The 15,000-nt window shown below is 38.1% G+C and overlaps 2 protein-coding genes across 5 annotated transcripts in view; one reads left to right on the forward strand and one right to left on the reverse strand.

Moving 5' to 3' along the window:
• Positions 1-10,589, reverse strand: part of pcif1 (phosphorylated CTD interacting factor 1) — an 11,678-nt gene extending 1,089 nt beyond the window's left edge. Inside the window, exons 1-16 of one of the 3 annotated variants that reach the window (XM_043242096.1) lie at positions 9,920-10,589; positions 8,056-8,198; positions 7,839-7,963; positions 7,196-7,330; positions 6,912-7,051; positions 6,038-6,192; positions 5,770-5,917; positions 5,352-5,435; positions 5,171-5,270; positions 4,919-5,081; positions 4,599-4,774; positions 4,022-4,108; positions 3,751-3,935; positions 3,044-3,137; positions 2,772-2,947; positions 1-2,105 (exon numbers count right to left, since the gene is read on the reverse strand). The exon at positions 1-2,105 is cut by the window's left edge and continues 1,089 nt beyond it. In XM_043242096.1, coding sequence (XP_043098031.1) covers positions 1,835-2,105; positions 2,772-2,947; positions 3,044-3,137; positions 3,751-3,935; positions 4,022-4,108; positions 4,599-4,774; positions 4,919-5,081; positions 5,171-5,270; positions 5,352-5,435; positions 5,770-5,917; positions 6,038-6,192; positions 6,912-7,051; positions 7,196-7,330; positions 7,839-7,963; positions 8,056-8,179 — 2,163 coding nt within the window. In that variant the 5' untranslated portion in view covers positions 8,180-8,198; positions 9,920-10,589 and the 3' untranslated portion in view covers positions 1-1,834. Of the gene's footprint in view, positions 2,106-2,771; positions 2,948-3,043; positions 3,138-3,750; positions 3,936-4,021; positions 4,109-4,598; positions 4,775-4,918; positions 5,082-5,170; positions 5,271-5,351; positions 5,436-5,769; positions 5,918-6,037; positions 6,193-6,911; positions 7,052-7,195; positions 7,331-7,838; positions 7,964-8,055; positions 8,199-9,323; positions 9,393-9,497; positions 9,633-9,919 lie in introns of those variants that run through there. The other 2 variants (XM_043242097.1, XM_043242098.1) reach the window with 2 other exon arrangements.
• Positions 9,439-15,000, forward strand: part of LOC122347082 (phospholipid transfer protein) — a 13,011-nt gene continuing 7,449 nt past the window's right edge. Inside the window, exons 1-3 of one of the 2 annotated variants that reach the window (XM_043242103.1) lie at positions 9,439-9,567; positions 12,313-12,498; positions 14,674-14,819. The gene's annotated coding sequence lies outside the window, so the exon portion shown is untranslated. The remainder of the gene's footprint in view (positions 9,568-12,312; positions 12,499-14,673; positions 14,820-15,000) is intronic. The other variant, XM_043242104.1, reaches the window with a different exon arrangement.

The raw sequence follows: 15,000 nt of genomic DNA on the forward strand, positions 1-15,000 counted from the left end.
AAACATGAACCAAAAAAATAAAGATCCACCATTGTAGTGTTAATAATCGCAACAATTAAAGTCCAATTGTAGCAACAGAGCCATCAATACGTTTTCTTTCTTTTTTTTTTTTTTTTTTTTTAAAATGTACATTCAAAACGCTGCCCAGTGATACAATTTAAACCAATATCATGTAAACAAATTTCTGATTAGAATAAAAAAAAAAAACGAAACAAGTCATTTTTTTAAAGCACTTTTCACAAAATGGTGAAATCAAGGCAATAGCAACCAATACTAATAACTGGACGCCAATGCAGTTATTAAAGAAAGAGTAAGCCACTCATTTACTGCTTTGTTTGAATTTCCAGGTGTCCTTGCTCTCAATTATAAAAAAAAAAAAAACACCCGATATGAGAGGTAGACTCACTGGAGAAAAAACGAGGGGCGTACGCCATATTAACGAGCTAATTCGTTTTCAATAAAACACCACAAACAGTCGGAATAATGCTTTCAGAACTAATAAGAAATTTTACTTTTCTTTTCCCGCTTGCTAGACCTAAATGCTACAACTGACGTGACCCAGAATGCCACATTAGGACAGGCTTGTACTGTACAGAAACCAAGAACGCATCGGAGGTAAGAAATCCTCACGGTCCAACGATTTCAGCTGTTGTGTTCTGTACAATATTTTAGAAACGAACTGGCTTTCACCGCAGATGGATGACCGAGTGGAAACTAGAATATAAATATTTTTTTCCTGCTTCTTTACTGACCTTTTGTTATTACATAAAGAATATATATATATTCTGACGTGAAGCAACCAAACATAACCTCTCAACTCCGAAAGGAACGCCTTTGAACGGGTTTAACGTCGAGAAGCGCTAACGCTAACGCGTGTCAGGATGAAGGCATTTAAACATAGCTGCCTGATCGCCGATCGTCTTCTGAATCATCTAAAACAATAACCATATACAAGCATTGGTGCGTCAACTCATTGACGGTTTCATTATCCCGCCAGTGAGAAACGCACAGAGTTCAAGAGTGAATATCACAAAGCCTGTCTTATTTCAACCCAAAATCAAAGAAATATGCCATGTTATTTTGCTTATAACAATACGAAGCCTATTTAAAAACTGTTCCGTTTTTGCAATCGTATACATATATATTTTTTTTTATATACACATTAACGAAAAAGAGTTAAAATAATTTACTACCGTAATGCAAAATATATTTAGGTAGTAAAACCCCAGTGCTAACACGTTGCATCGTTTCATTTAATTTAGGCTGACTTCAGTTTTTTTTTTTTTTTGTATAAATATAATTGTAATAGCAACTGTAATACAGTAAATAATTACTGTATAAAAAAATAATGCAATGAAAGTCGAAAATCTTTCAGAATAATAGAAACTACAAAAACTCCAATGAAAATGGAAAGACTTGCACGACTGTTGAAGAAAATGCTAATGAAAAACGTAAAAAGGCTTTCTTATTTTTCCTTACTTTAAATATTTTTCTTTCGATCTTGGTGCGAAATATGACATTTTAATGAGATTCACCCTAAAAAGGCCAAAAAAAAATAAAGTAAAAAAAGATCTAAGACAACAAAAATGTGACCAAACTATCAATACACTGATATAAAACCCAACAATTATAACAAAACTCAAAAACCTAAAACAAATAATATTAAATAATAGAGGCGGAAGAAAGTAAACAAATATGGGTCTTTCTTCTCGCGTGAGCATTTACATGCCCAGTGCCCATCTAAACCCAACAGCGCAATAATAAACCTCTCGTACAATCATAGACTCTTTCCAATGAACATACATACACGTGGCCACACGCCCAGCGCCGCGGTCTAAGTGTTTGTTGTGTCCGGAGCAGTCTTGTCAACAGGACTGCTGTTGTCCTGACTCCTAGCCGAGCTCCGCTCCTGGACCGGTTTGGAGTCTTTGTCTCCTGCGCTGGTGGAAGGAGGACCAGGTGAGGGCAACGAACGGCCGGAGACCTTATACGCCGCCAGGAACTCCTGGATTCGCTCCGTGGTGGGCTCCCATTTGCTGAAGCCAGCGTTGTTTTGGAGGAAAAGGACTGCCGTTCCATGGACAGACTTGTAGTACATCTCTTCTCTAAAAGACACAGAGGAGAAACGCGAAGTTAAAGCAACGGTTCTCCCAAGAATTAAACCCTCAGGCCATCCAAAACGGATTTGGAGAAATGTAGCATTGCATCAGTAGCAGACCAGCAGATCGTCTGCGGTGAATGGGTGCCGTCAGATCCCACAAAACACCACAATAATCCACATAATAATTCAGTCCATTAATTAGTGTAGCTATGTAGTTTTTTTTGGAAGAAACAAAACACATCATTAAGATGTTTAACTCGGTGTTAAACATAAAATACGCGTCCATAACCAATAATTACACTTCACCCAACGACAGAATCAATCCCCCGTTGTCCCACATTCACATTTAAGCAGTGCTTGATCTCTGCATATTTCTTTTCCTGTTAAAATTGCCTTGATGTATGCGTTTCTTATAAACTGATGGACTGGAGTGTTGTGGTCTACCTGTGGGTTACTGTAAGTTAGTAATCATCTCAGATTCATTGCTGACAAATTGAAGTCAATGTAGAAATAAACTCCATAAAATCTTGGAAGGCCTGAGGGTGAGCACATATTGAATGAACGTCCTTTACACTTCACAAAACTGACGGCGATTGCAGTTTACAAGCACTTCTTGAGAGATTTGTGCATTGAACAAGGAACTCAGATCACAGGAACACGGAAAACGGACCGTTTGCAGATGTGCTGCGAGCCGCTGCGGTACTCATGCTCGAAAGCGGGCACGATCATCTGGTGCCTCCGGAAGTGACTGGCCTCCATCCGTGTCAGGGCAGGGGTCGGCGGGTCACGCCACTCTGGCACAAAGATGATGAAGGACAGCGGCTCGCTGGAGCGTTCCAGAAGATCCTGAAAAAGATGGAGAGACAATGAGAATCCGTTTGGAATGCATGCGTGATATATTCTGATCTAGCGACCTGGCATGACGTCGAGAGTCACACGCACCTCAAAATGCGTCACCATGGCATCCATGAGTTCCTCGCAGAACGGAGGGTTGGCCTCAAATGAGCCGCTGGCCGGAGAGAAGTTGAGAAATGGCCTGCGAGGACAGAAATGAGTGAGTCAATATTTGCTTTTATAAAACTACTACTGTTATCGTGTTATTTTATTTTAATATAAATGTTATTAAAAAACCGGAACCATTCTCACTTCTATAAAACACCATCCTTACATTTCTGACTTGTCATTTTTAGTGCTGTTAACCAGTTAATGGGATTAATTGCATCCAAAATAAGTGTTTGTTTACATAATATGTGTGTACGGTGTATATTTATTATGTATATACAAATAATATTTCATATTATACACACACACAAATATACACATTATGCACACAAAAACCTATTTTGGAAGCAATTAATTGTTTTAAGTGTGCTGTCAGAAATGTTAGGATGGTGTTTCATAAATACAATGAATACATTTTAAAATAAAACCACAAACAAAAACAAAACAACCCCCCTCCAAAAATTGCAATGTACAAAACATTATAACACATTACTGTGGCTCATTCAGTAACATTTAGCTACTACACAACTGTTCAATAAACAAGCATCATTCTGAAACACGTTAATCCTCAAAAGCTGTTGGTGCGTCACTTTTTACTGCCTTTTCAAACAAGAAAAATAATATTAATGACCAAGACATTTACATACCCTCGAGATCCAAAGAAGCCGTCGATGTCTGGAAAAGCGGAGCAGAACTGCTTGAAATAGCAGTTAAGAGGAGAAGCGAAGCACTCGAATGTCACTCCAAACTGTTTGTTGAGAGCCTCAAAGACAGGAACAGGCAGCGCACCCTGCAGACCCGACCCTTCGTTCACCCCTGACCCAAACATCACCTGTGATTCACAAGAGGGAGGAAACACGACTTGACGCTGCGCTCGGCTTCCTGATTTGTTACTAATGTCTGTAATACGAGTATTACCTGGTATCTTTTGATAAGGCACCACACGCGAGATAGGAACTTTTCAAACCTCGGGTCGTCAATACAGCTGTACCGATATAAGAGTTCCTGTTTGTCCCAGAGAAACAACAGTAAAAAAAAATAAGAATCCACAGTACCCAACCCTAACCAGAAAATAAATCGTTGCATTGCAAATCCAAGAAATGATTCGGTATCGATTCGGAGATTTTCAGAATGCATTACGATTCTTTTCTCAAGTCGATTATGAGCTTAGTTTTGAACAGTAGAATGGCACTGCATGCTTTATGATCCTTACACACACTTTAACCTAAAATAAGCATTCATAAAAATCTGAAAATGTAAATGAAGTGGGCTGTGTTTAAATGAATCTCTGGTCTGAGATGAGGTGAAATTACACAACAGGAGCGCTCTTCAGCACTCGTCTCCATTAGCGTTTGAGTGCGAGGATAAAAACTAGATTAGAGCGCCATCTGCTGTTAAAATGTAAGCTCAGATTGGGTTCCAGAGAGGATCACGATGCATTCAGAAGACCTCAGAATCGATCCACGGCCCTATTTTGAGCTAGTCGTATACACACCAGTTTGTTGAAATGACCGCGGTTGACCTTCACCATTTCCCCTTTATACCGCAGACAAGCCACGTCGTTCTCGAAGTGCAGCTCAACGCGCGGCTGAGGAGGAGCCGGGATGGAGAGTCTGACTGGGTAACAATACACCAACCGGTCCTGGACCTCCGTCGACTCCGTGCCATCCACTTTAAAGTAAGAAGAATAAATCAGAAAGGCTCTCAAGTCAAACCTACAGTAAAGGGCCAAAAAAAAAAAAAAAGCATCCTATTTTCAGAGCTAATCGATTAAACGGCCTTTTTGCAGCTTCGCAGACATCTCCAAGCTCCTACCAGAGATGTTGCAATCTTTAAGCAGAGTGAGGTGAGCCTGGCGGATCCTGCGCACATATTCTGCAGAAATATGGTAGATCTTCGAGCAGATGCCCTCGACGGAGTCTTTCGCCACGGATGCCACGTGAGGGCCGCACTGCTTCCGTAAGTGCTCGAGCCGGTCCTGAGGAAAGATCGCGTTACGGTCATGCACACGATGCCTTGAAACGCCGTCTAGGTAGGCAGCACGGGACAAAACGAGTGAGAACGTACCATGTAATCCTCCTTGCTGGCAGAATGGTCTCGTCTCAGCCAGTTCATCGTGTCCTCGACGTTCCACTTCACCACCTTCCGACTGTCGGGAGTTGCATTTCTGTGCACCCCGGAAAACATGACCTTAATAAAGCATTCCTGTTCATCTCAGAAAGGGTCAATAATTGCCGCAAATAATTACCTGGAGTCGATCATTTTCTTAGCCGCCTCTGCATATTTAAACAAGAGCTTCCTGGCCTCTTCCTTGTACTTGATACGAGATAGTCTGAAAATTTCAAATTACGTTTGAAAATTATTAAGAGCACTGCCATACTGAAATATACGTAACACTTTACAATAAAAGGTGTGATTTGTTAACATTAGCTAATGTATTAACACAAACACTTATTTAGTAATATTTGTTGAAACTAATCCATTATTAGTTTGTGTTACTTCACAGTGCATTAGCAGATGTTAAAGAACCCGGCTTGACTTTAATAATGCTTTAGTAATATTAATAAATGATGTAGAAGTATAGTTAATGCTAATGAACCTTAATTGCAATGTGTTGCCGAAATATACAATACAAAAACAATGAGAAACGGTGAATGTTCTAGTACCTGATGGGGATGTCATTCATGATTTCTCTGAACATGGATGGGGAAATGACCGGGTCGCATTCGCTGGGCAAGAGCGGATCCAGACCTTTATCCACCACCTTTCTCTCCAAAAGCCAGCGGTTGAAGGATTCCCGCGGCGGCTCGATGCCTGAAAACAGTTGTTTCGAATCGGTCAGCGGCTTCTATCAATTACTTCTAAACGATACATCTATGAATTGTGTTTGTAGCATTTAAAAGTTGGAGGTGGGTAAGAGCTGAGGGCTCGTACCCTCGCGCTGGGAGCAGAGCTCGTGGTAGTGCTGCCGCAGCTTGGTGGTGAGCTGAGCTCTCTGCAACTCGATCTCAGGGTGTGGGGGCAGGTGGGCCGCCGGGGCCCGCTCGCGGATCACAGCGTTGGTCTGAACGTCCAGGTCCCAATAAACTCTGAAACACCAAGACCAGTTCAGACACGTCATGTCAACCGAGTCGAACATCAAAAAAAAAAAAAAAAAAATCACTTTTAAGGTTTTTGCACAATGCATGTGTTTTTTTTTTTAAAGGCAGCGGCTTAAGTGCAAATAGCAATGGATTCTATTCACCCCTTATGAAAATAGCAGCATTTTTTTGTGATATGCGACTAAACTAAGTGAAAATTAATTAAATATGCTCTTAGCCTAGATGCTATTCACACCGAGTGAAAATAGCAGCATTTTCTGCTACTCATACTACTTATCTGCACCTCAGTATCGAAGTACATTATAAAACCGAATGCAACTCAATTTAAATTTTAATTCAAATTATTAAATAGATGCCATGGTTAACACCCTTACTGGGACAATAAAGCCCTCCCTACACCTACCCAATACTTTATTTTCAACGTTTTGATTATTTCCTTCATTTCTATTGAAAATAAACGCTTTTCTGATGCGACCTGAAATTAAAAGAGGGAGGAAAAGGCCGGCAAAATACGGTCACCATGCGTTTTGAGTTGATGTCAAACGACCATCTTTTGTAATGAGTTTGGAATAAGTGACTGACACAACGCGAGGCTGAATTTATTTTTTTGACAAACGAGAATTTCGGACCCCTACATTGAAACAGCTCAACGCGAAGATTTTAGCCAATGCTGTTGAAAGTAAGCTGTAAACGGAGTCCGTACTCACACAGAGGGCCGGTACGGAGCCGGTGCAGGTACGCTGGTCTGGCCTGGTTTATCATCTGTGGTGTTGGCCCAGGGTTTGACCCCTGGCGTGCTGGGAGAAATCGGGATAGTGGGAGTGGTTGGAGTGACTGGAATCTCCACCTGTTTAGGACGTATCAAATAAGCATAGCATATGCATATGAGATTTCATGCATTGTAATGCATGCCGCGCATGTTTCCTTCAATATAAGAAAATGTTCTTAATTGACTTAAATCAACAAATATGCAAATAGGAGGAAAACAGACCTTTGGCCTCTTGAAACTGTTAGGGCCTGCTTGAGCATCCTCCGATGGATGTCTTTTACGCTGACCGTTGCCCAGACCAGCGTCGCTTATCGCCTCACCTGAGGCTGGAGCAGCGTTCAAGCCCAGAGGATCGGACTAAAACGATGGCAAAATAGGACAGTGTTGTTATTGTTAATTAAAACCATTAGTTCTCCGTTGCTTTTTATCGTTTTTTTTTGGCTTTTATGCATTTAGCGGATGCTTTTATCATTTATCGAGTTACAAAAGTCACTATAATAAAGAAAATATAATTTCTAAAAGTAGAAACTATAATACTCCAACTATATAATAGTAAAATAACATTCATGAAGTGTAGTATTTAAAAAAAAAAAGAATAAACCCCCACAGCACATATGCCAATGCAACTACCAAAATTAAGATGAAAAAAATATTCAAAAAGCTAACTACATAACACAGATACAGTATTGTGTACACAAAAAACAGTATTAAAACACACAATGTAATAACTTAAAAAACAACAACAATGTACGACCAATATTTAAAACAAAACTGCACACCAACAAATTTTTAATTGTTAATTTTTTTCTCTTAAATGTCACATCCACGATAAAAAGATTTAACCGGCTCTGAAGCCTGAACTTACAATGACGTCATGCTGGCCGAGGACAGGCATCTCCCACAGCGACTGATTAGTGAATCGATTGAAGTAGTACGGCCGATTCTCCCTCTTACTCCAACACTTAGCCCATCCAGCCTGAATCAGCTCATCTGTAAGAAGTAAAAGTCAGACTCACGGGACGCAGCAGCCCCAACCGGAGCACCGCCATCAGTCACTGAACGCCTGAGAGACACGCACGCACCTGGCAGCTCTTGGATGGGTTTGCTGGTTGATGGCGAGAAAGGAGCCGCCTGCGACGTGGACCCGGTGGGCGACATGACCATAGCCGAGTCTGCCTTTATTGTTCCGTGGTTTTCACTCGTCATAGCTCCTCATTTGTCCTGTCTAAAGACAGAAAGCATTGCAATTTTACAAAATGCAAGCGTTATAATTTTGAGAGCAGTACATATTAAATCTAAATGGGGATATAAAAAATTAAATAAAATAGCCAATTAATTAGTTGCCAATTAGTTTTTAATTTTAAGCTTAGATTGTGATTTAAAAAAAAAAAAAAACACACAAACTAAATATAAAATCTCCAATAATATAGTTATGAATTGTTCTCTGGGACATTTTGAAATAATCCAAAAGGCAATATATTGTTATTTCAGATTTTTTATCCACAGATTAATTTAAAACAAATTCAACACAATACAAGCTGATTAAATTGCCGTATACTTCTTAATAGTTTAGTTGCAGACATATACAAATAAAATCGAGACTGATGCAGACAACTAATCGATAATGAGCAGAGCGAGAGAAAATTATTAAATGGTGACAAATTGTTCTATTTTGGGTTGGAATATGGCTTTGCCTCGGCTGAAGTGAAAGGAAAACTTCCCAGGAAAATAGCAAAACAGACATAATAATGAAAGTGAAACTTTCCCCATTTGCTAAATAAATCACTAACAGAGTTAAAAAGCAATACAAACTTTTTTCCCCTTACGCTGTATCATAATATATTACAACAAAGGCACAATTCTTACGTAAATCTACAGTAAGCTTTGTACAAAACTTTTTAAATGTTAACAAACATTACTGTTGTAATATTGACGATACTAAGCTTTGATTAGAGTAGTATTGTTTTGTATGGGATTTTCAGAAACCAAGTGCCTTGCAAATAATGTCGAAACGTTATTATTCAGTCATCATGAAGTAAATATTCAGTGTCATAAAAAAAATGATGGCAATACCATATTGTTTGTGTATGTAAATGTATGCATCCACAGTCTACTATGTGCTTTACATAGACTTCTGAGGAACCTCCAACAATACCACGGTACTACCGTAGTAAACATAAGGAAATGGCATAATGCTTATTATTAAGCATACTAATTTTATGAGATGCATCGTTATAAAAGACCCGAACGCTTTTCGGTTTTCCCAGAAATAAACCTTGCAAAAATAATATGGCGGTAACATGGTACGGTGACGGTATCGGCGAGTAATGCGCTTCCAGCACAGTATTACCGTGTTTTTTTGTTTCGCAAACCCAGATATCAAACCCTACGCCTCGTATCTATCGCACGCGAACGTGTTTACTGCGTTTATCGTCGTTAATAAGAGCGCAAATGAGCGAAAGAAGGGCACGCATGCGCCTGCTACGCCGCCCACCCCAGATCGAGCCAAACCCCGAAAACAAACCCGAAGGAGGAGGAGAAAAACATCCAACAAAGAGCTACGGCAGCGCAAGCCGATGTGCAGGAGAGAGCGGGTAAAATAAGACCAAGTGGCGGAGCAACCGGCTTCATTTGGGCACAGAAAGGACGGGGATGCGCGGGGCCGTCGCCACAGTGTGTCAAAGCGCTCGTTTATTGAGCTCAAACCCCGTCAATCTCCGACCTTCACGACCACAAAATTTAGGCGCCACTTTTGCTTCGTAGAAACGGTCGACAAAATGGCGCGCGGTCTCTCATACTGGGCGCCGCGCTCACTGCGCAGCATAAGGTCCGTTTATTGCGCGCGCCGCGCGCGTTTGCAGCAACCGCGGGGATATTACTGTGCCCCGTGCATTCCGCCACACGCCTATAGGTCTAGCGCTGCTCTTCGATGGCTGAATCCCTTACCTTGGAGAGGTTTGATCGGAGTCCTCAATAGGCTTTGCGCTATTCGGTTCGGACCCGCCTCCGCCTCTCCCTCCCCACCGACTCCGCCATCTTGTATCGGGCTCTCGGACGCGGTTAATGCGCATGCGCGGCTCCCCGGTGGAACGCGTCAGGGCCGCGCGGCCATTTGTAGAGAGGCGTTCATTCGGTCGGTCCGCTGTACTGGGAAACTAAACGTGACCGCGGACCGCAAAACCAGTCACATGGGTACATTTATATAATTGAGACTTGTACATCATCTGAAAGCTGCTGTTTGTTAGGATTAGACAATATTTGACCGAGATGCAACTATTTGAATATCTGCAATGTGAGGGTGCAAAGAGAAAATCACCATTAAAGTCGTCCAAATTAAGTTTTTAAAATTGCATATTACTAATTAAAAAAATGTTTCATACATTTACGGCAAGGATCTTACTATATGCTATACATTAAGGAAAAATTATCTTTAGCTAGGCTACTTAATAATGTTTTTTTGGCATAAAATATATATACAAAATACCTGTGCTACTTATTTTGTTACAAATAACAAACATAAACTAATTCTTTTTCTTTTAAGAATGTAAATGCTTTTCATTTGAACATGTTTGTACATTCACTTCAATAAAATGACAATGTCTATGCTTTAAATTTATTTTGTCATTTGTATTAGTTTTTTTTTTCTCTCCCATGCAGACCTTTTCCATTTCGCTTTATTTCACTTATACTTTCAGCAACTTAAGTAAGCCTGCTTAAACTTTTTCAAATTTAAGTTTAGTTGCCATAGCAACCTCTCAACACATTTTCATTTCAGATCATTTAGTTTTAATTTGGTTACTAATAATTATAGGCAATTTTTTATTTTTTATTTTAAGCAAATCACAGTTCAGTTTTAGTTATTAGTTATTTTATATAGTTATTTTAGTTTATATAGTTATTTTATATATATATATATATATATATATATATATATATATATATATATATATATATATATATATATATATAATTTATATAGTTTTTAGTTATTTAAAATGTATTTTATTTGAATTTTTCTTTATTATTATTAAGAGCATTGTTATTTATATGTAGCACAAGTGCTTCGCAAAATTAAAAATAGAAAAATACACACAAATAAAAGAAACACCTCTGTAAGGGACTCAAATTGTATTTCAACAGCCAAGCTTAAAAAACTGAAATATTTTAATGTTTTAAAACTCTTATTAATATGCATCAAATAAAGGCTGTTTGCTTATGAACCTTGCCGCAATTTCATTTTTCAGCGTTCATCATTACTTCATTTGAATTATTGTGAACTGTAGTTTAAATTGAGCTCATTTCCTGTTCGTACACCGTGCCCTTTGCCCTTCATTGGTCAAGTGCGCTTTACTGACCTTTGTTCTTCATGGCCCATTTGCAATATTGCAATTTATTTTCATCCAAACGTTACATTGCTTTTTTCACTTCTGGTTATTGCTGACTGTGTTTGTACACTCTCAGTAAATCTAAAAAGCTTTAGGATGTGTAATTGTATTATTTATATATTACGGCATTTATTTATAATGTGAAACTACTTTTATATATAACATTTTTTTTTGTTATTTTTATTAGTTTTAGTTCATATGCGTGTGATTTATTATTAGTTTCAGCTTCAATAATTGTATAAAATATTTTATTATTTTATTATAGTACTAATACATTTAACAAACATCTCAACAATTAATAAAATATTTTTATATTATATTGCTGACGAGGCAGCATTTCTAAATTTACACTAAAAACGCCAATATTATATAACAATATCATTTGTTTTGCTATATTCGCAGCTTTACGAAAAACCTTCCCGGTGTAATATGTTGAGCTTTGTGCGAGATTTGTGAGGAAGTTCCGGTCTTTGGTGGGAGGAAAACCAGATCAATTGCGACTAAACTCGTGTTGCTCAAAGAGCATGTGACGCATTTCCTCGCCCACTCTTTTCAAGCAGGTTTAAAAACAGAAAGTTTGAGGCGCTCGCCCCGTAATTGGTGGCCAAAAGCTTGAAATAACATTTTTTTCTGACCTCAGCTCTTCAAAGCCAGCTCCACCTCGTTTCTCGGTGGTTTTAAGGCCATTTCTTGCATCATGCGCTTCTGCGAAAACCAAGAAGGCCTTTCAAGAAGTCATGAGCTAATTGAAGGTTTAGTCTCTAAAAAAATTAAAGGGTAGAGCGCTGGAGGCTGTTTAATGCCGCCCGAAGCTACCGTTCCGATGCCTCGAGAACTTCTGGAAAACGCTGCAGTTTTGCGGTTCGGATGCCACGGTTGTTTGTCGCGTTTCAATCCTCGCGAAGTCTTTTAATTGCACGTTATTATGAATCACCGCCGTCGTTGTTTCCGCAGGTCGTACACGACACGAGGCGGAGAACGACACCCAACCTGCCCTCACAAACTCTGGCGGCCAATGAAAAGGGAATACGGCGAACCCTAACTGAAAGAGGAAGGGATACGCATTTATAAGAGGGCCAGAAAACATCTGGATGATTATATCTGAGAAACACCGAAGCTACCAGCCTGCATTTCTCCGCTGTAAGTATCTGATTATTGCGAAAGGCAATACAGAGGTATTTAGGGAGGGAAATATGGGGGAAAGCTCTATGCTTGCACCAAATGTGTACAAAGTTTATTTTGTGGCATCGCTCAGAAGAGATCGAGTGCCTCCAGCGCAAATGGAGGTAGGTTTACGTTTCTATGAGGCTAATAGGGAAATATGCATTTTTCAGTTGGCAATCGGACATCACCTGTGTTTTAACTTTTTTTTTTTTTTTTTACATTATTGCTCGTATGATTTAAACAGTGTCCTGTTTTTATTATTATTCCTGTTTAGATCATCTCCATGTTATAGAAGTAAAATGCACACGTTGTTTTGTTTTTTTAACCAATATTTGCATATAAATATGTGAAATTGTTATTGGTATTGAATTATTAATTCATATTATTTATTCATTAAAAAAGAACTGAAAATTTACATTGAAAAATATTGTTTATTTTTTAAACGTAATTTAAAGACAGATTTGCATAAATGCTGCGCAGTATAAATAAAATTTGTAATTGTTATACATCAATATTACAATATTTATTATAGTACTATAATACTATTTATTTATTTATTATAGTACTATAATATTATTTAAAATGAAACTTAAAATTATCGCTTATTTAATAAATGTATTTATCTTAAATGATTGAAAATTAAAATTAGAATTTATTTTTTGATTATTTAAAAATTGTATTATAATATATTATATATTAATATGTTAATAATTTAATTATAATTATTATAAATTATATTGTTTATTTATAATATTTAAGAAAGATTATTCATTTAAAATTTATTTTTTAATTATTTAAAAGTATTTTTAAAAAATGTAAGTGAACCAAACACATCTTGAATATAAAGACGGTGCTTGTTTTTATTTCATTGTTTTAGTTATTATGTTTTGGGGTACTGACCTGGAGAAGCAAATGTGTTTGTGAACTGTAGTAACCCCGGTCCCTTCTCAAAGCAAACATCCCTTTACGGCTGAAAACGCTTCTAAACAACTTCCACTGACACGCATTGCATCTCACATCATGTCTGATTCATGTCCCACCCCCGAAAAACAAACAAACGCTTACGTTATCCAAAAAAAAATGTCAAAATGTAAAGACATGTGGATTTCATTCAGCATGGTTTCGTGTCAAAGGTCACCTATGGGTGTTGCACACGGACAATGCGTTTGCTGAAAGACATTGTCTCAGAAGAGTCATTAAAAAAGCTCCCAAGCTCGCGGGGTTTTATACAAAATAAATGAGGCATTTGTGAAATCTTTCCACTGCCTCAGACCGTCTTCTTTGAAGCGGGGTAAATCAGCTGGACCCCGGGGTCAATGACCTTATGAAGCCCATTTGCGGGACGGTTTGTTTTGATCCTGTTTGTTCCTGTTGGTTATATCTGGGTGACTAAAGACAGCTGCCTCCAGCGTCACACACACATGCGACCTCCAAGAGAGCGACCTCATTCCAGCTTTTGGCCACTGTGCCTCTATCATACTGAGCGGTGATATATTAAACGTTTAGCTGTTCTAATATATACTGTTGATCAGTTTCTCTATATGAAATATTAAACAGAATATAATCAATCCTTATACGTTAAATAAAAATTTAGTTTGAAATAAAATAAAATAAAATAAAAAAATAAATAAATAAAATTAAAATTAAAATAAAATTAAAAATTAAAAATAAAGTATTACAATATAATGTTATTTATTTTAAATTATTTAAATTTTTACAGAATTAATAAAAATATATTTTAAATTATAATGTATTAAATGTTTATTTATTTATTTCAAATGAATGCAACATTTATTTACTAAAACGACCAAATTAAAATGTCATTCGTTCATATTTTAAATTTGAATTTTAAGATGTAAATGTAAAACTCTATTATATTCTGTTTTGTTATTTAAAATTACATTTGAATGCATCTGTTGCATTCAAATGCATTCGTTTTGAAAAAGTGCATTTGCATGAGTATCCCAGTGTAAGCAAAACTATTCAAGTTACTCATTCACTGTTGATCACACTCTTGTGTAGTGATTCAAACAAACCTTAAACCACAGAAACCACTGAATAATGCTCTCACTGGGGATGCTGTAAGTCTATCTCTCTCTCTCTCTCTCTCTCTCTCTCTCTCTCTCTCTCTCTCCGCTGCTATCCATTCAGAAGAGGCACAGAGTCTCTCCTCCTCTGCACTATAAACACACACACACACACACACACAGATTCAGACCCTTCTCACACTACAGAGACGAGAGACGACAGGCTTGGACTTCTTTCACTGGATATTTTCTTACATATACGCTCGAAAGGCAAGATCCTTCTCTTATTTGCTTGCTGTCTGTATATCTAGCTGTCAGGACCTCTTTTCCTGCTGCGTGCCGCACCGGAGCTGCTCTGTGGTGCAGGAGAGAAACGCTGCACGGACAGACAGTAACTCGTTATCATTAAAACTAATGAAGGGTTTTGGTGCACTCATTTTGGATTTGAATC

Source organism: Puntigrus tetrazona, chromosome 6, assembly GCF_018831695.1.
Source record: "Puntigrus tetrazona isolate hp1 chromosome 6, ASM1883169v1, whole genome shotgun sequence".
Taxonomy (NCBI): Eukaryota; Metazoa; Chordata; class Actinopteri; order Cypriniformes; family Cyprinidae; genus Puntigrus; species Puntigrus tetrazona.